This window comes from Oncorhynchus tshawytscha, linkage group LG31 (genome assembly GCF_018296145.1).
Source record: "Oncorhynchus tshawytscha isolate Ot180627B linkage group LG31, Otsh_v2.0, whole genome shotgun sequence".
Taxonomy (NCBI): Eukaryota; Metazoa; Chordata; class Actinopteri; order Salmoniformes; family Salmonidae; genus Oncorhynchus; species Oncorhynchus tshawytscha.
The window spans coordinates 17124274-17148012 of NC_056459.1; the positions used below are offsets into that span (position 1 = coordinate 17124274).

The following is a 23739-nucleotide window of genomic DNA, read 5'->3' on the forward strand; positions in this document are numbered from 1 at the left end:
GAAGGAGGAATGGAAGAATGGAGGGAAGAAGAGGTGGAAGGAAGGAGGAATGGAAGAATGGAGGGAAGAAGAGGTGGAAGGAAGGAGGAATGGAAGAATGGAGGGAAGAAGAGGTGGAAGGAAGGAGGAATGGAAGAATGGAGGGAAGAAGAGGTGGAAGGAAGGAGGAATGGAAGAACGGATGAGACAAGGGGTAATGGAGGGAAGGAGGGTTGAAGGAAAGGAGGGATGAAAGGAACGAGGGACCCCAGCTGCAACTGTCTGTGCACTCAGTCAGTGCAGACAGAGATGATTAAAAAATGATGTCAAGAGAACGGCCCGGTCCTGGCAAAATTCCAGAAACCATCAATCATGACACAGTCAGAAAAGTGGCTACACAAACACACACACATTGTGACCCAGACAAGTGGCTACACTCCAGGGTTATGATTCCAAGGTCAGTGATTCTGTTCATATTTTCCACAAAGTCCCAGACAGACTGACTGGGGATAAAGACATTTCAAAGGAGAGGCTACGGAGGCACTTGCCTGCATCCCAAATGGCACCCTATTCCCTATATAGTGCACCACTTTTAACCAGAGCTCCGGTGTCATTTGCCACTGACTAAATCTGATGTGGCCCAGAGCAGGGCGAAAAGAGGCCATTTGAACTGATGTTATACAAAAGCAAAATGGTAATTACCATATCCACTGAGATGAGATAGCACACTGCCAAGCAGATCAGGAAGAGAGAATGGCCCAACGTTTTAATGCCAATTCAATTTGATCCTCTCTCTTGCTAATGGTGTGCATCCAGTCTATTTAAAGCAGCGTGGTCACACATGCTTTCTAAGACATTAGTTGAGTTCTGTCTAAGCACTTCAAAGGATAGCCTTTAGGCTTTCGGGCAACTATGCACAGAGATTGGATTTGTTTTTAGCTGTGCACACAAAGGGCTGAGATGGGTTTTCTCTATCTCAATGGTAGAAGGTATAAATTGCTGAGGTCATGACATGAGCCATGTAACAGAGATGGTTTAGTTGCATTAGCTCCCCAAGCTAATACCTCAGCTTTAGCTCAGCAGGCTAATGCAGTCTTCTGTGGCGTGCATCCCACCCAGTTTGTTGAATGGACTTGTAGAACAGTCTTACCGTACAAAACTCTCCACCTCTTCCTCAAGGCAGGTTTTCTTGCAGCTTACTCTGGCACTTGCCACACAGGGATTTCCCCCTTTTATTGGAGAACCATGAAGCTGAAGAAGCGGTCTTTCCCCCTCTCTCCACATGAGGAATCATAGAAAACTGCCCCAATATTACTCACTTACTATTGCTTTCATATATTGGCTCTACAAATAAAGTTAGCATCACTCTACTGATTAGATTCATTAAAAAAGTCCCCACACCAATTTGAAACAGTGTCATAATATTAGTCTGTTTTTGGTATAAAGCAAGAAGACCCCAATGGAATAAGTTGTTAAACTCTATTTTGTTATCCTCATCCACATGAGTGGCTAAATTGTATTTTTTATTGTCAAATTAATCATAAATGTCTCTCTTTTGTATTGCCTTCCTATTATTTAAGTGTAGGCTCATGATACAGAGCTCAACTCCAGAACCATTGGTACGAGAAAGAAAATAGTTGCTTCCTGTTCTTGACAGTCGTGTTAAATGTTCCATAATGCATAATGCATAATGCACACACACACACACACACACACACACACACACACACACACACACACACACACACACACACACACACACACACACACACACACACACAGAGCCCAGAAGAGTGGCTAGTTGAGATGGTAAAGTGAAATGCTTGGATAATCATGCCTCTTCCAGGTTTAATTGCCATATGAACCAAGACTCTATTTATATACTCTTTATAACTAAGGCAACATGGTGTGTGTGTGTGTGTTTCATTGGGGATGTGCGGGTGTGCATGCATATGTGTGCGTGTGTGTGTGTGTGTGTGTGTGTGTGTGTGTGTGTGTGTGTGTGTGTGTGTGTGTGTGTGTGAGCATATGGTGAGCTGTACCTGTGAAGAGTCAATGAGTCAATGGCATGTCACTTTCACTGTGTTCCCGGAATACCCTGTCTCTGTCTATGTAATACATTGGCCATGCAGCTTATTCACAGCTGACCGACAGAAATACCATTTATGTCATTAACCCCTCATTAACCCATTGTCACAATTTCAATCATGAGCTTCTTTATTGAGCTTAAGCTTTGCAAAACACAATTGCACGAGCACACACACACAGAAACACACACCCTTTCCCCCTTTACCATTATCTAGTTATAACATTAAGCTGATTTAGCTGTTCTGATGAATGTGTCTTGTCAAGTTAGAAGCACTTGATAGAGGACATTGTGTAGGCTTGTGTAGGGGGGGTGGCGGTGAAGATATTTTGCACGCGCTACAAATGGCTATATCGGTCTGCTAATAAAGGACTATTAAAGGCCCAGTTTGCAACTTTTGTGATTTTTTTAATGGAAGAAAATGCACTGATTTTTTAGGGGCTTTCAGGCTTTTCTTGATACAAATACCTCTCCGTGTTTATTTGAAACTATATTTAACTAGGCAAGTCAGTTAAGAACACATTCTTATTTACAATGACGGCCTACCAAAAGGCCTCCTGCCGGGACGTGGGCTGGGATTAAAATGTGTGTGTATATACATAGAGAGAGAAATATTGGACAAAACACACATCACGACAATAAAGACAACACAACACTACATAAAGAGAGACCTAAGACAACAACATAGCAAGGCAGCAACACAACATGACAACAGCATGGTAGCAACACAACATGGTAGCAGCACAAAACATGGTACAAACATTATTGGACACAGACAACAGCACAAAGGGTAAGAAGGTAGATACAACAATACATCACATGAAGCAGCCACAACAGTCAGTAAGAGTGTCCATGATTGAGTCTTTGAATGAAGATATTGAGATAAAACTGTCCAGTTTGAGTGTTTGTTGCAGCTCGTTCCAGTCGCTAGCTGCAGCGAACTGAAAAGACGAGCGACCCAGGGATGTGTGTGCTTTGGGGACCTTTAACAGAATGTGACTGGCAGAACAGGTGTTGTATGTGGAGGATGAGGGCTGTAGTAGATTTCTCAGAGGGGGGAGGGGGGGTGAAGAGGGTTTTATAAATAAGCATCAACCAGTGGGTCTTGTGACGGGTATACAGAGATGACCAGTTTACAGAGGAGTATAGAGTGCAGTGATGTGTCCAAAAAGGAGCATTGGGAGCAAATCTGTTGGCCTATTGGTAGTTTCCAGAACTTCTTGGGGTTAGACCCACAGAGAGAGAACTGCTCCTTAAAGTAACTAACTTTAGCCTTCCGGATAGCCTGAGTGCACTTATTTCTCATTTGCATGAACAAAAGCCAGTCAGCCTGAGTATGCATGTGCCGAGCCGTTCGCCAAATACAATTCTTGAGGTGGAGTAACTCTGCAAGATCACGGTCGAACCAGGGGCTGAACCTGTTTTACTTCTCATTTTCTTTATGGGGGTGTGTTTGTATTAAGGGTCTCTTTCAACCATTTCCCTTCGAGTGCCATTCAACCTCATCTTTGTCTGTACAACACCACACAAACAACATACTTATCCTAGTGGTAACATCAATCTATACCCCCTTAGAAATGGAGGAGGAACAGTGTGCTACATCAATCTGTCAAGCCTTAGGAGGAGGGGCTTCATCTAGGAGACAATCAAAGGGTGCGTCCAAAATGGCACCGTTTCCTATACATAGTACACTACTTTTGATGTTCTCGTATCAACTGGCCGCCCCCTTGCTGTTGTGTGTTTGTGCGTGCGTGCGCGTGCGTGCGCATGCGTGCGTGCGTGCGTGTGTGTGTTTGTGCGTGTGTGTGTTTGTATCGACCGCCTGATGCTGCTGTGTCTGTGCTATGTCAAATAGCCTTACCTTTGAGATAAAACAAAGGTCAATAAAAACACAATCGGATTGTGTTTAAAGGCCCACTACAGCCATTTTTTATCATTTTAATTGGTGACATATACACTTTTATCAGATTGTATTGGGTTGAAAGGGACAGGTCCTGGTGTTTTCCAAGTTTTACTCTACAGGTTCGGTTAACAGAGTTAAACTGAGAGGCTGCTGGTTGCTGCAGAAAATCTCTGTGACAGCGGAAAACAGGCCATCATTTATTGAATTAATTTATTCCATTCAGATATATATGAAATGACAGGTTTGAGAAAATTATTGCTTGAAAACAGACTTAAACATTGCACATTTATTGGTAGGCCTTACATGGCAATTGAGAAATTATAGACAGGGGTTGGGTTAAATGCGGAAGACACATTTCGGTTGAATGCATTAGGTGGTCAGTGGTCACCCAAATAGGCTAATGGCCTGATAAATTGTACTAACAATTCATCATTCTTTCCCCTCTAAATCATCCATCAGATAACTGCTTATTGGCTGGAAATAATTAGCCACTCAGTATGCAAATAACCGTAACAAAACATAACCTTTTATGGGCGAAAAGGAAAATGTCTCATCATCGGAGCAGCTAGAACCTCTCAAATACATCGCTGAATGATTTGTGTGTGGTTGATATACCTCAGCTGATCACTAACTGCTTAATATGAGTAAAGGACTGTTACATGTAAATAGATGGCTATTTATCTCGAATCAACATCTGTTGGGGAATTATACATAAGGTGTAGCGGAGGTGGTTTGACTAACCACATGATGAAGTGATGAATAATCTTGCCTGAGATCTGAGGACTTGCATTAGCTCCCTGGGCTAATGTTGAGGCTTTTGTTCAGCGGGCTAACACAGTCTTGTGGTGGAATGGTGGCGATCGAAGACGTCTGATTACAAAATATAGACTCCTGAGTCCTGAATGTCTTTGTATGCTGTGTCCATGGTTGCCTGGCCAGGCTATGACCAACCTCAGAAAGCACTTGATGTCACGTGGTGTCTGGCCCCCAGGGAATCTCTAGGGCCCCTCATGTCATCACCACAGTTGGGTGTTCCCATAGAAATGATGTATATGGGTGTCCCCATTCCTTCCCTGCCTGTTATGTGAGAAATTGAGGGAGACCCTGCTTGACTGCCAGACTGGTGGCCACCATGGGCATGTTACATAGACTGTCACGTGGCCGTGTGACATCTTCATGTGACTCATAAATACCATGGTAAATGGTCCTTACTGCGTAGGCCACATTTACCATAGTACTTACTGTGTAGGCCACATTTACCATGGAATTTACTGTGTAGGCCACATAGCAAATGTGGGCTCCTGATTACATTATGTAGGCTACCTGTAGGAAAATTGTGTGAGCAGACACATAGTAACAGAAAAGTATTTAGTATAGGGTATTTTCAAATGTGGACCAATGTGATCGGCTACAATTCAAGTATGCAACACTGAAAGAGCAATATTTTGACCATTATTTCTACCATGGACTCATTGAAGTGTTGCAGATTGAGGGTGGTGACTGACTGAGGCAACAAATCAAATTGGATTCCTCACATGCTTCGTAAACAACAGGTGTAGACTAACAGTGAAATGCACCTACAATTTGTCTTAACTTAACAACTCTCCATTTAGTTTTACGAGAATACAATACAATGAAAATGTCTGATGATGTATTACAAGTGGATTGAATTAGTCAGAAGAACCCAACAGACAGTATGGCAATACCTACTTTCTGTCTGACTGCGGCGTGCATTCCATTCATCCCCGCGCGCGCTCCGGGTAAATACCGTCGCCGCCAATTCTTGTCTCGCAAACCCCTCCCTTACCAGCTCGAGCCCAGTCACATTCCTTTCATGTTCAATACTGAGCAGCAACAAGCAATTGCAACAATGTGAATTTCAACTTCGGATATTCGAACATCTTTGACGAGGATAGGCAAAAATTACAGAAGGAAGATTGGGTTGGAACGATCCGTATGGAATTGTCAACGTATGGAATTGAGAGGGGTTGTTTTTATTGCAGGTGAGAATGGAAACATATGTCGCCTGTTGCTCCGCAGTTCCGTTACACGCGCAGCACACACACGTATGTATGGAATCATTTTCATGCTGGCTTTCCACCTTTATTTATCTTGTCTGGTGGTTGTTGTTAGTCAGATAAGGAAACAAACAGGAAAAATAGATGAGTTGGGGTAGTCATATATCCGTTTTTGGGATGATTTCAATATCCACCATGTTTTAAATTAATATTATTATTAAACGTTGTCATGTGACGATTCAATTTGTTGCTTCACAGCCTCGTTCATCTCTTCTGATCACTCAAATATAGTTTATTGTTGGACTGTCGAATATACTGTTATTTTTCTGTTATAATAATGTTATGATAGGATGCCTGCAATAATATTGCTGTTATGTCCTTGATAAATACTTGGACATAACATAGTTCAATGGGTGTCATATTTACATCCATGCCGCAATGACATAGTTTAATCGTGGCAGTGAGTTGTTCCCATGTAGAAAACAACAGCTGCGCTGGTCAGAAAGGGAAGCCGGGAACCCTGTAGTAGGTTACGTCGCATTTGGCCGCGGAGCTCGAGGGCAGGGTTAACGGTTGACGGTCGAGCCCAGGAGTGCGCTATAGGAAGGAATTCGCCTTGGTGACGAGCAGGCTCACACAGCAGGGTGTCCTTTTCTTTAGTGTTCATATGAAAATTGTTTAGCAGATACACACTCATTATATCATATAACAACTCATACTATATAATAACATCTTGTAATATCAGAATGATAATATATAACCGATAAACAAAAGGCATACATTTAGACCTATAGGCCTACCTAAAAAAAAGTGTACAAATCTGTGTAGGCTTGGCTACTCATAAATCAGATTCTTTACCATGGGGCATGGTTTATTTGTTTGGGAAATGCCATGCCATTTATAACACTTGCAGACTATTGTCTTTGAGGAATAGCTTGGCTATTATTTGCTCAGGTCCATTTCTATGGTAATTCGAAACCCCTCAATGCATCAAGACTATTTGCATAAATGGTTCACCCTTAATAATAATGTTAATTGGATTAACACAAACTGTATCAAGTGATGTGGGGTTGTATGCTTAAAGAAAACATAGTAGGCTAGTCTAGATCTAAGTCTAAGTCTAGATCTAAGTCTATGTCCCAAATTGCACCCTATTCCCTATGTAGTGCACTACGGCTCTGGTCAAAAGCAGTGCACTATGTATGTAATAGGGTGCCATTTGGGATGCATATTTGTTGAATTTCATAAATATGGCCTTGACAGGAACATGTAACTTAAGTAAGAGAATGTCCATATCCTATGATAAATGATCAAAATAGTGTCGTGGTTGTGTCAAAATTTGTTTTAACTCTGTCTAATCACTCTGCCTCTTAATACATTGATGGTGTACATCAAGTTGCTCTTATACCTGTGTAGTAACACTACAGTAACACCATTGATGTTACATAGTATTCTAGTAATTGTTTTGTAAATGCATAGTAATGGAACAATCGACATGATTTATTCTCTGACTTTATGGTGGGGTCATATCAAAGAGCTATTTCATTGAACTCTTGACCATTCATTCATCTTCAGGCTAATGCTTCCAGGCTGACAGTGTTTTGCAATGGATGGCGTCAATATTACTTAACCTAAAAGAGTTATAGCTGTATTTATTTTTCTTTATTTCATGATCCTTACTGCCATGTTGAGATTTGTCATAAGAACTAGCTTTACCTGTAAGCTTTGGTTGACACCAGTGGAAGTCACAGCTAAGCTCTTACAAGGAGAGAAAAAACATGGCGGAGAAAATGATTGAGCAACCACTACATAGCCTAAGGGCTATTTACAAAGCCCATGCATGATTGTAGTTGATTGGGAGCCCATCCCACTTCTAGAGTGCCTGCTAAATTGTGATTGCAGACCAATTTAGTTGCATTTGAAAATCTGATTTTTGTAAAGGATGGCTCTTTTTACATGTTAAAGGTTGTATTATTCTCTATCCCCAATCCACTCTCTGGCATCTACCCCTTAAAATCATATGATGACAGATATTTACTTCACAGAAATACAAGTTAACATTGATGAGATGATACAGATTTAGGATCTTAATTTGATCACTCTGTTGTTGCTGAGAATTTTCCTGCACAGTAGGAAATGCATACTTGTAGTGTATAAAACTTGTATAAACTTGTAGGTTTAAAAAGGGTTATAAAGTTTGTAATATTGACTTTAAACTGTTGGACTTGATTTACACTAACTAAAAATGTATTATCCCCTACAAGAAATGTAAATTATTATCCACATAATAATTCACATTTCATGTTGCTGCAGGATTATTTTCTTGCTGTAGCAAGCTGGCTCAAATTAAGATCATACATCTGTAATTGGTCAGAGTTTCAAAATGGTCTAAACCATACTGCTAAACAATATGGTCATATAAAGACTGCAGGTAGAAAGTAAGGACTTTATTCAATTTCTAAATGTTTCAATGGTTCCACTGAATCTGAATGGCAGGGCAATCATGTCCTTCTTGATTTGTGAAAAGAAAATTGAAGTGGTGGCAAAAATAGAAATGGTTATAGCCTTGCAGCTGAGGCTGTATGCTAGTTGTTAGTGGACTGTGGACACACAACATTTACATATCAATTAACGTTTGGCCAATTATAGATTTCAAAGGCGCCCATTTCAACCTGTATGTGAAAAACCTTTGACACTGCAGTGTGACCAGAGACGGAAGAGGGCCAGCAGCTGAATTCAGTCAGGTCATTACTGTGAAATATCTGTTGGGTATGATGTTATGACTTCAGTCAGTTAGTCATTGGACTTGAAAGGCCTCAAAGCTCACACACTCCCAGTGACACATAGCCTACATTCTCCCCTCCAAGGGCCTCTGAAGATGATGCATTCAAAATCCCTCGTCACCGCGGATACCAACTGTCACTTGTGTTGCTTTGCCATTTTTCTACTTGCGGATGGTGGATGACATGCCTGCATGCAATTCAACGTTTTGGCAGTTGGCGTTTGAACCTAGACACACTTGAGGGAGGCTGGGCCTCAGACAACACAGATGCTTCCCTCCCTGAAATTGATAAATAAACATAAATTCTATTCAATTCTATTTCAGTCTCTCTGTCATATCTTTGAGCTGTGCCTGGTGCTCCCAGGGGAGACTGGGCCTCAGACAGTCAACTAAGATTCTTCCCTTTCTAAATCTCTCTCATCCTCATAGGATCTAGTGAACAACACAAGCTGTAAGGAGATAGGGCTCCAGATATGTGGAGATGCCCATATCCATTAACAATCACTGTATTCTAGAGCGTTCTACAATTCCTCCCATTCCTCAAGCTGCTGGGCAGTATAGTAAAGTTGTGTATAATCAGAATTGATCGTATGTCTAAGTGGATACATTTTTCAGGATCTTATCCTGTTCGAACTCGGTAATGAATGTGTTTTATCAGTACCTCTGGGAGATCTGACAGACAAATGTTAGTATGTGTTTATATACATGATAGGTAGGGTCTCGATATGGGGAAAGTCATACGACAGAAAATAAGTGCATAGCACTTTTATAATTGAATAGGGCTGTATTGTACAGTTAACTTACAGACTACAGGATAGATAGGCTCTCAATATAGGGAAAATACAGCTATGGCTGAATAAAGGTGCCTAGCATTTTTATGATTGAATAGGACTGCATTGTACACTTGGGTTAATGTAGAGTTCCTGCACTGTAAGTGCATTCCACACATTCACCCTGTGCTGTCTTTCCCATGTGATGTTCTGCAGACAAGGATTTGTTTTGAGAAGGTGACAATACACAGTGTGACAGAGGGAGAATGAGGGGGGCATGATATAACCAGCCTGCTGCACTCCACTGTACTTAGCACTTATCACACAATGGCTGAGTCCCTATCACACAACGTGTGAGTCCCTATCACACAATGTGTGAGTCCCTATCACACAGTGTGTGAGTCCCTATCACACAATATGTGAGTCCCTATCACACAATATGTGAGTCCCAAATGGCACCCTATTCAAATCAAATCAAATTTTATTTGTCACATACACATGGTTAGCAGATGTTAATGCGAGTGTAGCGAAATGCTTGTGCTTCTAGTTCCGACAATGCAGTAATAACGAGCAAGTAATCTAACTAACAATTCAAAAAAAACTACTGTCTTATACACAGTGTAAGGGGATAAAGAATATGTACATAAGGATATATGAATGAGTGATGGTACAGAGCAGCATAGGCAAGATACAGTAGATGATATCGAGTACAGTATATACATATGAGATAAGTATGTAAACCAAGTGGCATAGTTAAAGTGGCTAGTGATACATGTATTACATAAGGATGCAGTCGATGATATAGAGTACAGTATCAACGTATGCATATGAGATGAACAATGTAGGGTAAGTAACATTATATAAGGTAGCATTGTTTAAAGTGGCTAGTGATATATTTACATCATTTCCCATCAATTCCCATGATTAAAGTGGCTGGAGTAGAGTCAGTGTCATTGACAGTGTGTTGGCAGTAGCCACTCAATGTTAGTGGTGGCTGTTTAACAGTCTGATGGCCTTGAGATAGAAGCTGTTTTTCAGTCTCTCGGTCCCAGCTTTGATGCACCTGTACTGACCTCGCCTTCTGGATGACAGCGGGGTGAACAGGCAGTGGCTCGGGTGGTTGATGTCCTTGATGATCTTTATGGCCTTCCTGTAGCATCGGGTGGTGTAGGTGTCCTGGAGGGCAGGTAGTTTGCCCCCGGTGATGCGTTGTGCAGACCTCACTACCCTCTGGAGAGCCTTACGGTTGAGGGCGGTGCAGTTGCCATACCAGGCAGTGATACAGCCCGCCAGGATGCTCTCGATTGTGCATCTGTAGAAGTTTGTGAGTGCTTTTGGTGACAAGCCGAATTTCTTCAGCCTCCTGAGGTTGAAGAGGCGCTGCTGCGCCTTCCTCACGATGCTGTCTGTGTGAGTGGACCAATTCATTCCCTATGGGACCTGGTAAAAAGTAGTGCACACATAGAGAATAGGGTGCCATTTGGAATGCAGGCAATGTGTTGTTATCCACAGTACGCAAGCTTACAATAGAGCAGGTATATGTTTTTTTTTACTAACAATACCGATCATGTCATGATTGGGAACGTAAGTAAACATTGATTCCATTGTCCGCTCTAACTTCACATTACTGTGCACTTACCGTATTCTTACTCTTACACAGATAATAAAATGTACATGTCACAACAGGCAATGTATATGTTTGACAGATCGTCATTGTGAATTTGAATCTGTTCTTAAAACTCGTTCCTGCAGTCAAATGACTAAATTGCCCTGCTAGTGGCCTCATGGGTGGAATGTTCATATTTTTCAGAATTTCAGAATTATTAAAAAATTGTATATATATATATATATATATATATATATATATATATATATATATATATATATATATATATATATATATATATATATATATATATATATTCAATAATTCTGAAATTCTGAAAAATATGAACATTCCACCCATGAGGCCACTAGCAGGGCGATATATATATATATATATTCAACGGCGAAAATCCGGTGTTTCTATGTCAAACGGTTTTGTTATATTTAAGTCTTCTGTGATGTATATAAAGTGTAATATTGGGATGCATACTCAAAATTGACCATATTTCAACTCTATATCTGAAATTACGCAGGTGCCTTCTTTTTAAAATCCCATAACCATGTGTGTGAGGTATATACTTTGGTTTGAAATTAGATTTGTTTAAGACTACCAAGAATCACTCTGTGTGACCCTGATTTAGCACACTGCAGTAAGAGGTTAATTGACTAAATACACAACATAGTTGTAGCCTAGTGGTTAGAGTCTAGTGGGTCTAGTGGTTAGAGTCTAGTTGTTAGAGTCTAGTGGGTCTAGTGGTTAGAGTCTAGTGGTTAGAGTCTAGTGGTTAGAGTCTAGTGGTTAGAGTCTAGTGGGTCTAGTGGTTAGAGTCTAGTGGTTAGAGTCTAGTGGTTAGAGTCGTGGTTAGAGTCTAGTGGTTAGAGTCTAGTGTTTAGAGCCTAGTGGTTAGAGCCTAGTGGTTAGAGCCTAGTGGTTAGAGCCTAGTGGTTAGAGCCTAGTGGTTAGAGCCTAGTGGTTAGAGCCTAGTGGTTAGAGCCTAGTGGTTAGAGCCTAGTGGTTAGAGCGTTGGGCCAGTAACTGAAAGGTTGCTAGATCAAATCCCTGCGCTGACAAGGTAAAAATCTGTCATTCTGCCCCTGAACATGGCAGTTAACCCACTGTTCCTAGGCTGTCATTGTAAATAAGAATTTGCTCTTAACTAGCTTGCCTGGTTAAATAAAAATAGTTTGTAGCTGGCTAGTGTTTGATTCACAGGTCTATCCTTATTGCCACGTCTCAGTAAAGAATGTGTTCTTTTAAAGGACAGTAATTCTTCTAACCGAGCTTAATCAATCAAATGTATTTATAAAGTCCTTTTTACATCAGCAGTTGTCACAAAGTGCTTATACAGAAACAGAGCCTAAAATCCCAGAGAGCAAGAAATGCAGATATAGAAGCACGGTGGCTACTGTAGGAATTCCTCCCTAGAAAGGCATGAACCTAGGAAGAAATCTAGAGAGTTACCAGGCTCTGAGGGGTGGCCAGTCCTCTTCTGGCTTTGCCGGGTGGAGAATATAAGATTATCTTCTGGCCAATAAATTGCCATTAAGGCCAGATTGTTCTTCAATATGTTCAAACATTTATAGATGACCAACAGGGTCAAATAATAGTCACAGTGGTTATTGAGGGTGCAACAGGTCAGCACCTTAACCTTATCGTGTAACCTAGCATGTCATAAATAGAACAAGTAGTGCAATATTGTTTCTATCAATAACAGTGAAATTGTGATGATGTATATACAACAGAGTAAATCAATGGTTTATTTATATTTATACACCGTGGTGCTCCTGTTTAGTCTTTTTGACTACAGCAAAAACCAAAAGGTCCACACTAAAAAAGTTGTTCAAAATACTTATAGTCCTTCATTAAGCAGTTTTATATTTTTTAATGCTTCTATCTGTTTTTATTTCAGCATGAGTTCAACTGGTGGCAGGTCCTGCTAGACCTGAACAGACCGTGAGTGTGTTGGTGGAGGCTCATCAGTCTCCAGTATGGAGTGTTTGGTATGAGCCGTGGCCGGTCTGTTGGTCCTTGGGCCGGTCCAGTGGTGAGGTGTCCCTGTCCCTTGGCGGGATGCTGAGGGCTGGTGGTCCCCACCAGTATGACTCCCCTGGACCTGTGGCTGTCCCGCTCCATCCCCATGTGCCTGCTCCTCCAGAGCCTGGTCCTCATGGCCCTGTGCTTCCCCTCCGCCTCCATGTGTCCCAAGGGCTGCGTCTGCCAGCGGGCCCGACCCGACCCGGGCCTCCACCTCGGCCCGGGGCCCCTGGGGCTCTTCCTTGGCCTCAATGTCACCTGTACCGGGTCCCGGCTCAAAGAGATCCCCCCGGACCTGCCTCCAGACACCGCCGTGCTCCGCCTCGACCACAACCAGATCATGGCCGTCCCCGACCATGCCTTCCGGGGCCTGAGGCTGCTGCGGGAGCTCAACCTGTCCCACAACGCTGTGGAGACGCTGGAGGAGGGTGCCTTCAGTGGCGTGGAGGCCACACTGCAGGTCCTCGACCTCTCACACAACCGCATCACTAGCGTGCACAAGGATGCATTCGCCCGGCTCAAAGCGCGGGTCCTGGTGGATGACAACCCCTGGCACTGTGACTGCACCCTGCAGCAGGCACTGGGCGGCATGGCCCACAACCACGAGGCGGCTGCACGTGTCCTCTGCCGGAGCTCCGAGCTCCAAGAACAGGAGGGACGCCATTTCCTGGCGGTGGACACAGACCTGTGTAACCTGGCCAAAAGGACCACGGACTACGCAATGCTGGTGACGATGTTCGGCTGGTTCGCCATGGTCATCTCCTACGTGGTGTATTACGTACGGCAGAACCAGGAGGATGCCCGGCGACACTTGGAGTACCTTAAGTCGCTGCCCAGCAAGCCTGTGAAGCCCAACGAGGTGGAGGACATCAGTACTGTGGTGTAACAGGACATCATCACTACTAGACACTATAGGACATCAGTACTCCAGTGTGACATCCCTGTAGTGAGAACTGACATCACTATGGTGAGAACTGACTGTATACAATATAATTAGATTGTCTAATTAGTTCTAGAATTAGAATGACTAATTGATTCTAATTCTATGCATGAACAGCAGAAGTTCAGAACTAAACCCGGAGATATAGGACCCATATTTCAAGATGGATGTAACGTCTTCTGTTGTGAAAATGTTTTTTTGATGTACTCAAAAGAAATCATGATAGATTAAACCTGGATCCTTGCATTTGAAGCTTCACACCAATGTGTTAATTACAAAGGTAAACACTGAGAAAGCCCAATTTTTAAAAGAGGAGAAATGCGTAAACGTTAGTGTTTGTCTGTAGACGTCAATCTAAAGACAAGCATTTTGGAATGCACAGGGTACATGTGCATAGACAACAGCAGTTAGTTCAGATCACATTAACAGAAGGGTCAAGTCTATGGGGGTACCACAGATGGCTTCATTGAGATCTGTTCTGAGATTGTTTTGAAAATCTGAATCTCAGGTTTAAATTTTGATAGGTTGATAAGTATTTTTTTAGAGCAAAATCTGGAGAAATGGTTTTTGGACAACATTTTTGTAAGGTAATGATAACAGGCCTTTGATCTAGAGGGTGTTCTGTGCTTGTGCATCCAACTGCATACTTTGTTTAATTTAATTTGAATAAATAACAGGCCCCAAACATCAATCATGAAACTTAACTTTACTTTCCAAATGTGAAATAATTAGAATCAATGATTTGTTAAAATGATCATGACATCACCAATGTTGAAAAACGACTGATGTGCTGTAAAAATACTAAACATTTCTTCCTTAATTTTGTCAAGTCCCTGTACTGTATGTTCTTGTTGTCTTGAAATGACAAAGTTGATTCATTGCATCGTAGTAGATTTGTGATGGTCAGATAACAATGGTTTGGGGTAGATATCAAATCAAATGACTCCCAAAAGAGTCGGTAGATTCAAGTGATTCGTATGTGTGTCATGTGATTTATCAGTACCCTAGTAGTGTCTAAGTTCTCAAGTCCTGAGAACCAACAAGCGTTTTGTGTTACATGTTAACACAACACATACACAACAACACCCAAAAACAATACTGTGCATTTGGCTTTTCCACAAAACTCATTTGCTAAGATTTCTAATGACTCAGTCTATGTTTCCTGAAATAGAATACATATTCATATTCATAGAAATGTGTTTCACACATAGATTCCTTTCTCAGCCAAAGTGGAGAAATACTCAGTGTCCCAAATGGGGCCCTATTCCCTACATATAGCCCTATGGGCCCTGGTGGAAAGTAATGCACTATGTAGAGAATAGGGTACAATTTGGGACACACCCACAGCGTCACAAACCTGTCGATGGGAAGACTGTAATAATTTCAACACAAACATCCCCTTTCTGTTCAGCCCCCATGCTGCGTTCAGAATGCAGATAGATGCATGCATCATTTACCTTGCCTTTAATAACACTGTGTGTAGAGTTCTATCCCCAGCAATGTGAGAAGAGAAAATTACAGCTGTCATTCGTTTAAATGGCTTTCACTTGCATCACAGTGACATGGGTTCACTAAAACATCCCATAGAGAGAAAGATGGAGAGAGAGGGGAGGGGAGGGCAGGGCAGGGCAGAGAGGGATAGAAAGTGAGAGAGAAAGTGAGAGAGAGAAGGAGAGAGGATAGGTAAGTGGGCGAAGGAGCAGGAGAGTGAGAGAATGAAAAAAGTAAAAGCTTCTATCCACATTCAATGTGGTTAAAAAATGATGTATTATGTACAAGGAATGTTTACACAGTTTAGATTTTCCCCCCAGTGCTGCAAGGTGGCCAGTTCATTTGGAAGGATTTGATGATATGATGAGCACAGGTTGTTACAACAGTGAGTAGTTACAACAGGTAATAGTTACAACAGGTTGTAACAACAGGTAGTAGTTACAATAGGTAGTAGTTACAACAGGTTGTAGTTACAACAGGTTGTTACAGCAGGTAGTAGTTACAACAGGTAGTAGTTACAATAGGTAGTAGTTACAACAGGTTGTAGTTACAACAGGTTGTAGTTACAACAAGTCGTTACAACAGGTAGTAGTTACAACAGGTTGTTACAAGAGGTTGTAGTTACAACAGGTTGTAGTTACAACAAGTTGTTACAACAGGTAATAGTTACAACAAGTCGTTACAACAGGTAGTAGTAACAACAGGTAGTAGTTACAACAGGTTGTTACAACAGGTAGTAGTAACAACAGGTAGTAGTTACAAGAGGTTGTTACAACAGGTAGTAGTAGCAACAGGTAGTAGTAGCAACAGGTACTAGTTACAACAAGTCGTTACAACAGGTTGTAGTTACAGCAGGTTGTAGTTACAGCAGGTTGTAGTTACAACAGGTTGTTGTTACAACAGGTTGTTACAACAGGTAGTAGTAGCAACAGGTAGTAGTAGCAACAGGTTGTTACAACAGGTAGTAGTAGCAACAGGTTGTTACAACAGGTAGTAGTAGCAACAGGTTGTTACAACAGGTAGTAGTAGCAACAGGTTGTTACAACAGGTAGTAGTAGCAACAGGTTGTTACAACAGGTAGTAGTAGCAACAGGTTGTTACAACAGGTAGTAGTAGCAACAGGTAGTAGTTACAACAGGTAGTAGTAGCAACAGGTAGTAGTTACAACAGGTTGTTACAACAGGTAGTAGTAACAACAGGTAGTAGTTACAAGAGGTTGTTACAACAGGTAGTAGTAGCAACAGGTAGTAGTTACAACAGGTTGTTACAACAGGTAGTAGTAGCAACAGGTAGTAGTAGCAACAGGTAGTAGTTACAACAGGTTGTAGTTACAACAAGTCGTTACAACATGTAGTAGTTACAGCAGGTTGTAGTTACAACAGGTTGTAGTTACAACAAGTCGTTAAAACAGGGTGTAGTTACAGTATGTTGTAGTTACAACAGGTTGTAGTTACAACAGGTTGTAGTTACAACAGGTTGTAGTTACAGCAGGTTGATAGACAAGTAGGCCTAGTCACAACACACATTTATCAAACTAAATGTAAATAGGTACATTGTTGTTGTGTCCGAGAAGGAATTTGAAATCCATTTAATAAATTGTTGTATTTTAATGTTGTGCTACTGTACAGCCTTTTGCACTGTCTTGTCCTGCAGAGCAGAGGCCATGAGTTCATGTCTCATGTATTTGTAATGGGTTTAGGAGAGGAGACTTCAATGCATGTACCCATACCGCAAATTAAAAAAGCACAGTGTAGCCAAGCCAAGGACTCTGGAAGAATATTTAATTAAGTGCCTGAAAAACTTCTCTCATATTTTCTGTTTCTCATTTTAACCAAATAATTTCACATTCAGAGTTGTTTTCTGGACATGAATGAAAAAAGACCTGCGTTTCACAGTCAAAGGTTTCTGTGTTTTGGATTCCTTTCATGTCCAGCATAGTGTATACCGAACCAACACAAAGGAGACATGAACTCTGTATGGTTTGTCTTTGAAAGAGCTGATAGAAATGGACGTTGATATCCTAGTTTCCCACCATCTAAATAAAGAAGAAGAAACATGAAAGTAGCATAAAACAGAGAGAATGTGGTTATTGTCTTCTCTGCCTGTCCATTTTCTTTTTCGAGACGGACAAAACATTGTCTGATGCTTTGTGATAAAACTGAAGACCAAGCACTGATACAACCATCCACACGTTGTAAAGGCATGTCATAAAAGGAAATAAAGGAAATATGGACACTCGTGATTTATTTGAATTTAACTTTGGATGGTCATGATGATTGTTGTAGCCTTCTACCCAATACTTAGCATCAGTAGTAGAGAGGGCACCCATATGCCTGTGAAGTCCAGTCAACTTGATTTAAAGTTTATTGTCAGAAGTTTTCAATACACTTTACAGAGGGACATTTGCCATGCGCTGATAACATTGTATCAATCACTTGTTCACGTTTTAGCTAAACAACATGTTTCTCTTTGAATAATGAGCTTCAGTATGTTTATTTGCATTTGTCTTTAAAGCTGGAATCCTTGATGGTGAAACAGCCAAGTCTGTTTGCGATATTACAACAACAAAGAAGTTACTGCAAACAACCAACACAGTTTTTCCCCCTCTGACATCATTGCACGAGCGATAGAAGAGCACAATATGTACTGCAATGTTTTTACCATGCTGCACGACGTTTCTCTGCTCACAACGTTTTTCTGCTCGGCAACAAAAACAATTACAAGGGTGATGGGGCGGCCCGTGGCACTGTACTGCGGATTCTATCTTTAAATGCAAAGTACGACAGATCATGAATAAGGCATGTTCAGAAAACACAGACACACACACAGACAAACACACACACTGATGAGGAGCCAATCATGGCTAAATTGAAACAAAGGGAAATAGTGTTTGAAGTTGAGACTAGAGGCCTCTTGTCAACGTTTCACTAAAAGCACAGATGAACAAACGCTGCCTGCCATACATGAGTGCTCCTGTCTGTCTCAAAACAATTACTTGCTTCTTTCTTCCCCTCGACACCACGGCTACATCTGTTCAATGTCTCCCGGCTTCCTCCCTCCCTCCGTCTGTATTTAAGGCTGGGATAGGATGGATGCCCGACTGTTCTGAATTCTCTTCTGAATTATAAACTGTCACAGACTAAAATTAGATCCTTAAATTAGATCTATTTTTATACTCAAGGTACACCCAGTCATACTTCATGTTCTCTGCCAACACCCCCCAACCCCTACAATCTCTCCCTATGAACCACTTCCTCCCAGCTGTCCCCTGACCAGCCACACCCCCACTCTCCCAGCCACACCCCCACTCTCCCAGCCATACCCCCATTCTCCCAGCTATACCCCCACTCTCCCAGCCATACCCCCACTCTCCCAGCCATACCCTCACACTCAACTCTCCCAGCCATACCCTCACAATAACCTCACACTCAACGTCAACAAAACTAAGGAGATGATTGTGGACTTCAGGAAACAGCAGAGGGAACACCCCCCCATCCACATCGATGGAACAGTAGTGGAGAGGGTAGCAAGTTTTAAGTTCCTCGGCATACACATCACAGACAAACTGAATTGGTCCACTCACACAGACAGCATCGTGAGGAAGGCGCAGCAGCGCCTCTTCAACCTCAGGAGGCTGAAGAAATTCGGCTTGTCACCAAAAGCACTCACAAACTTCTACAGATGCACAATCGAGAGCATCCTGGCGGGCTGTATCACCGCCTGGTATGGCAACTGCACCGCCCTCAACCGTAAGGCTCTCCAGAGGGTAGTGAGGTCTGCACAACGCATCACCGGGGCAAACTACCTGCCCTCCAGGACACCTACACCACCCGATGCTACAGGAAGGCCATAAAGATCATCAAGGACATCAACCACCCGAGCCACTGCCTGTTCACCCCGCTGCCATCCAGAAGGCGAGGTCAGTACAGGTGCATCAAAGCTGGGACCGAGAGACTGAAAAACAGCTTCTATCTCAAGGCCATCAGACTGTTAAACAGCCACCACTAACATTGAGTGGCTACTGCCAACACACTGTCAATGACACTGACTCTACTCCAGCCACTTTAATCATGGGAATCGATGGGAAATGATGTAAATATATCACTAGCCGCTTTAAACAATGCTACCTTATATAATGTTACTTACCCTACATTGTTCATCTCATATGCATACGTTGATACTGTACTCTATATCATCGACTGCATCCTTATGTAATACATGTATCACTAGCCACTTTAACTATGCCACTTGGTTTACATACTTATCTCATATGTATATACTGTACTCGATATCATCTACTGTATCTTGCCTATGCTGCTCTGTACCATCACTCATTCATATATCCTTATGTACATATTCTTTATCCCCTTACACTGTGTATGACAGTAGTTTTTTTTGGAATTGTTAGTTAGATTACTTGCTCGTTATTACTGCATTGTCGGAACTAGAAGCACAAGCATTTCGCTACACTCGCATTAACATCTGCTAACCATGTGTATGTGACAAATAAAATTTGATTTGATTTGATTTGATTTGATTTGATACCCCCATTCTCCCAGCTATACCCCCACTCTCCCAGCCACACCCCCACCCCCCCAGCCATACCCCCATTCTCCCAGCCACACCCCCACCCCCACTCTCCCAGCCATACCCCCATTCTCCCAGCTATACCCCCACTCTCCCAGCCACACCCCCACCCCCACTCTCCCAGCCACACCCCCTACTCTCACGCCACAGTACGACAGAGTCAGGTAAAATGAATGTACACATGGACATTTCTCAGACATATATGTCTCCAAGGACCAGTATCAGAGGGTTTGAAATATCATTGAAGAGTGCACCATAACATCTGTCTAAGATGTGAACTTAGAGAAATTAAAAGAAGGACTTTAAAAGATAGAGAAGTACCAGAGAGGTTGGGTTAGGTACCCGGTCCCTTAAGTTGAATCCTAACTTGCACTTTGTCTAACACGGCCATCAATGCATGACTACATGAACATTGGAAATTACTGCAAGTCTCAAGTAAAAATACAAATCTATACATGCAATGACTTTGTCTATTTATTGAGGCTACCAGACAGCCCTTTTCATTATTTTGTCTACAACACATTTTGGTTATGTAATAATTCATTTGAACAACAAATTCCAAAATCAACCTTCATAAGTAAATAATACATTTCAAGCTATTTTGACACACCAAAATGATGCCCCATCGCTGGTGAGTTTGCAAAGTAAACTGTTCATATTCTTGATCACCAATTTTTGATCACCAATGTATTTATGGTAGTCCTCTCTCTTTACAATTTGATGTTTGCTCCGCAACCGATCCTATTGTAACGGTTTTCCTTAGGTGAAGGAGAGGCGGACCAAAACGCAGCGTGGTTACTTGTAAACATCTTTAATAAAGATGAACAATCTACAAAACAAGAAATGTGAAAAAACCGAAACAGCCCTATCTGGTGCAACAAACACAGAGACAGGAACAATCACCCACAAACACACAGTGAAACCCAGGCTACCTAAATATGGTTCCCAATCAGAGACAATGACTAACACCTGCCTCTGATTGAGAACCATATCAGGCCAGACATAGAAATAGACAAACAAGACATCCAACATAGAATTCCCACTCAGATCACACCCTGACCAACCAAAACATAGAAACATACAAAGCAAACTATGGTCAGGGTGTGACACCTATAGTTAGCTGTACAGCAAATCAGCAATCTGTTCTCTAGCTCAGTGGTTCTCACATGTTTTGACCCTCTACCCCCAAACAGAAGTGGTTCATAGCGCGCAGACACGAACACAATCCCTGTAGCCTTTCATTACCGCAATAAACGGTGATGCATTTTCAAAACGCAAGATACAGAAATAAACTGAGACTGGATTGTACACTGAGACTGAGACTGGATTGTACACTGAGACTGGATTGTACACTGAGACTGAGACTGGATTGTACACTGAGACTGGATTGTACACTGAGACTGAGACTGGATTGTACACTGAGACTGAGACTGGATTGTGTCGAAGCACAGATCTGGGGAAGGGTATCAAATAAATGATGCCGCATTGAAGGTCCCCAAGAACGCAGTGGCCTCCATCATTCTTAAATGGAAGAAGTTTGGAACCACCAACACTCTTGCTAGAGCTGGCCGCCTGGCCAAACTGAGCAATCGGGGTAGAAGGGCCATGATCATGAAGGTGAACAAGAACACAATGGTAACTCTGACAGAGCTCCAGAGTTCCTCTGTGGAGAAGGGAGAACATTCCAGAAGGACAACCATCTCTGCAGCACTCCACCAATCAGGCCTTTATGGTGGCCAGACAGAAGCCACTCCTCAGTAAAAGGCACATTGCTTGGAGTTTGCCAAAAGACTCTCAGACCATGAGAAACAAGATTCTCTGGTCTGATGAAACCAAGATTTAACTTCTTGGCCTGAATGCCAACCGTCACGTCTGGAGGAAACCTGGCACCATCCCTACGGTAAAGCAAGGTGGTGGCAGCATCATGCTGTGGAGATGTTTTTCAGCGGCATGGACTAGGAGACTAGTCAGGATGGAGGAAAAGATGAACGGAGCAAAGTACAGAGAGATCCTTGATGAAAACCTGCTCCAGAGAGCCCAGGACGTCAGACACTGGCAAAGGTTCACCTTTCAACAGGACAACCCTAAGCACACAGCCAAAACAACGCAGGAGTGGCTTTGGGACAAGTCTCTCAATGTCCTTGAGTGGCCCAGCCAGAGCCCGGACTTGAACCTGATCGAACATCTCTGGAGAGACCTGAAATGAGCTCTGTAGCGACACTCCCTATCCAACCTGACAGAGCTTGAGAGGTTCTGCAGAGAAGAATGGGAGACACTCCCCAAGTACAGGTGTGCCAAGCTTGTAGTGTCATACCCAAGAAGACTCAAGGCTGTATTGCTGCCAAAGGTGCTTCAACAAAGTACTGAGTAAAGGGTCTGAATACATAAGTAAACAGGATATTTCCTTTTTTATTTGTATACATTTGCATACATTTTATAAAATCTGTTTTTGCTTTGTCAACATGGGGTATTGTGTGTAGATTGATTAGGGGAAAAAACTATTTAATCAATTTTGGAATAAGGCTGTAATGTAGCAAAATGTGGAAAAAGTCAAGGGGTCTGAATACTTTCCGAATGCACTGTACAGCCTAATAATTAACTTAACCAAACTAGGCCTATCTGAAATGATCAGATAGCTAACTGTATTTTATATGGATTATATAAAAGTAGTATACTCTGTTTATGCCAGGCAAAACAGGAGAAAATTACATTTGAATACACACCTTGCTATCCAGTGAGCACCAGGCTTGTAGCACTACAACTCATACAGAGACCAGACCAGACTGAGCCAGTTAAAACAGACCGTGAGCCAGCTAAAACACTGCCTGATTGTGATGTGTTTTCATTTCCTCCTGGTGTCTGATGGGAGGGAGCTGGCAATGATTCCTTATCTGTCTCTGCATATTGCTTAGCATCAGCCATGCCAACAGTGCTGGTTGGACCTAGACTTAATAATTCTCCTAGGGACAAGACTGATCTTAAGTTCATAAAGTCAGAGCCATTGAAAGGGATCTTCAGGGGCATCAATTTATGGTAATTCAAGGTATTGTCCTCGGGGACAAGCTCTCTGTCTGAAACGAAACATCAAGGGATGGTTTCCCAGACTCAGATTAAACCTCCCACTGAAATAAAAAGTATATGGAAAATCTTAATTGAAAGTGCTTTTTGGTCCAGGAATAAGCTTAATCTGGGTCCAGGAAACTGGCCCCAAATACGTTTCAACCTTATGTTATTAGTTGCTAATTCCTCATATTAATTTCCACCCTCAGTGTTTGGCATTTTGCTTATCCATCATCTTTGAAATGCAAGAGAAAGGCCATAAAAATCATATTGGAGTTTAGGCACAATTTAGATTTTGACCAACAGATGGCAGCAGTGTGTGTGCAACGTTTCCGACTGATCCAGTGAAGCATTACATTACGCACAACATTTTGAATCATGTCTGCCCAAATGTGCCGAACTGGACAATTTATATATTTTCAAGTACATAACTATAGAGAACATACAAAGCATACAGAACCAGCAGGGGTTCAAACTGTAGAA

The 23739-nt window shown here is 42.1% G+C and overlaps 1 protein-coding gene across 4 annotated transcripts; it reads left to right on the forward strand.

The window, feature by feature from the left end:
- The first annotated feature begins 5755 nt into the window (after positions 1–5755).
- On the forward strand, positions 5756–17851 carry LOC112229620 (leucine-rich repeat-containing protein 3B). 4 transcript variants are annotated; one of them, XR_006080558.1, is made up of 3 exons: positions 5756–5971; positions 13054–16403; positions 16764–17851. XR_006080558.1 is itself a non-coding variant. In XM_024395558.2 (2 exons), the coding sequence occupies exon 2, from the start codon at positions 13243–13245 to the stop codon at positions 14062–14064; it is 822 nt and encodes a 273-aa protein (XP_024251326.1). In that variant the 5' UTR covers positions 5756–5971; positions 13054–13242; the 3' UTR covers positions 14065–17851. The 4 variants fall into 4 exon arrangements, 1 of the variants encoding a protein (XP_024251326.1); XR_006080556.1 differs by having other exon boundaries at positions 13054–16731; positions 16780–16796; XR_006080557.1 differs by lacking the exon at positions 16764–17851 and adding an exon at positions 16716–16743 and having other exon boundaries at positions 13054–16628.
- Positions 17852–23739: the final 5888 nt, after the last annotated feature.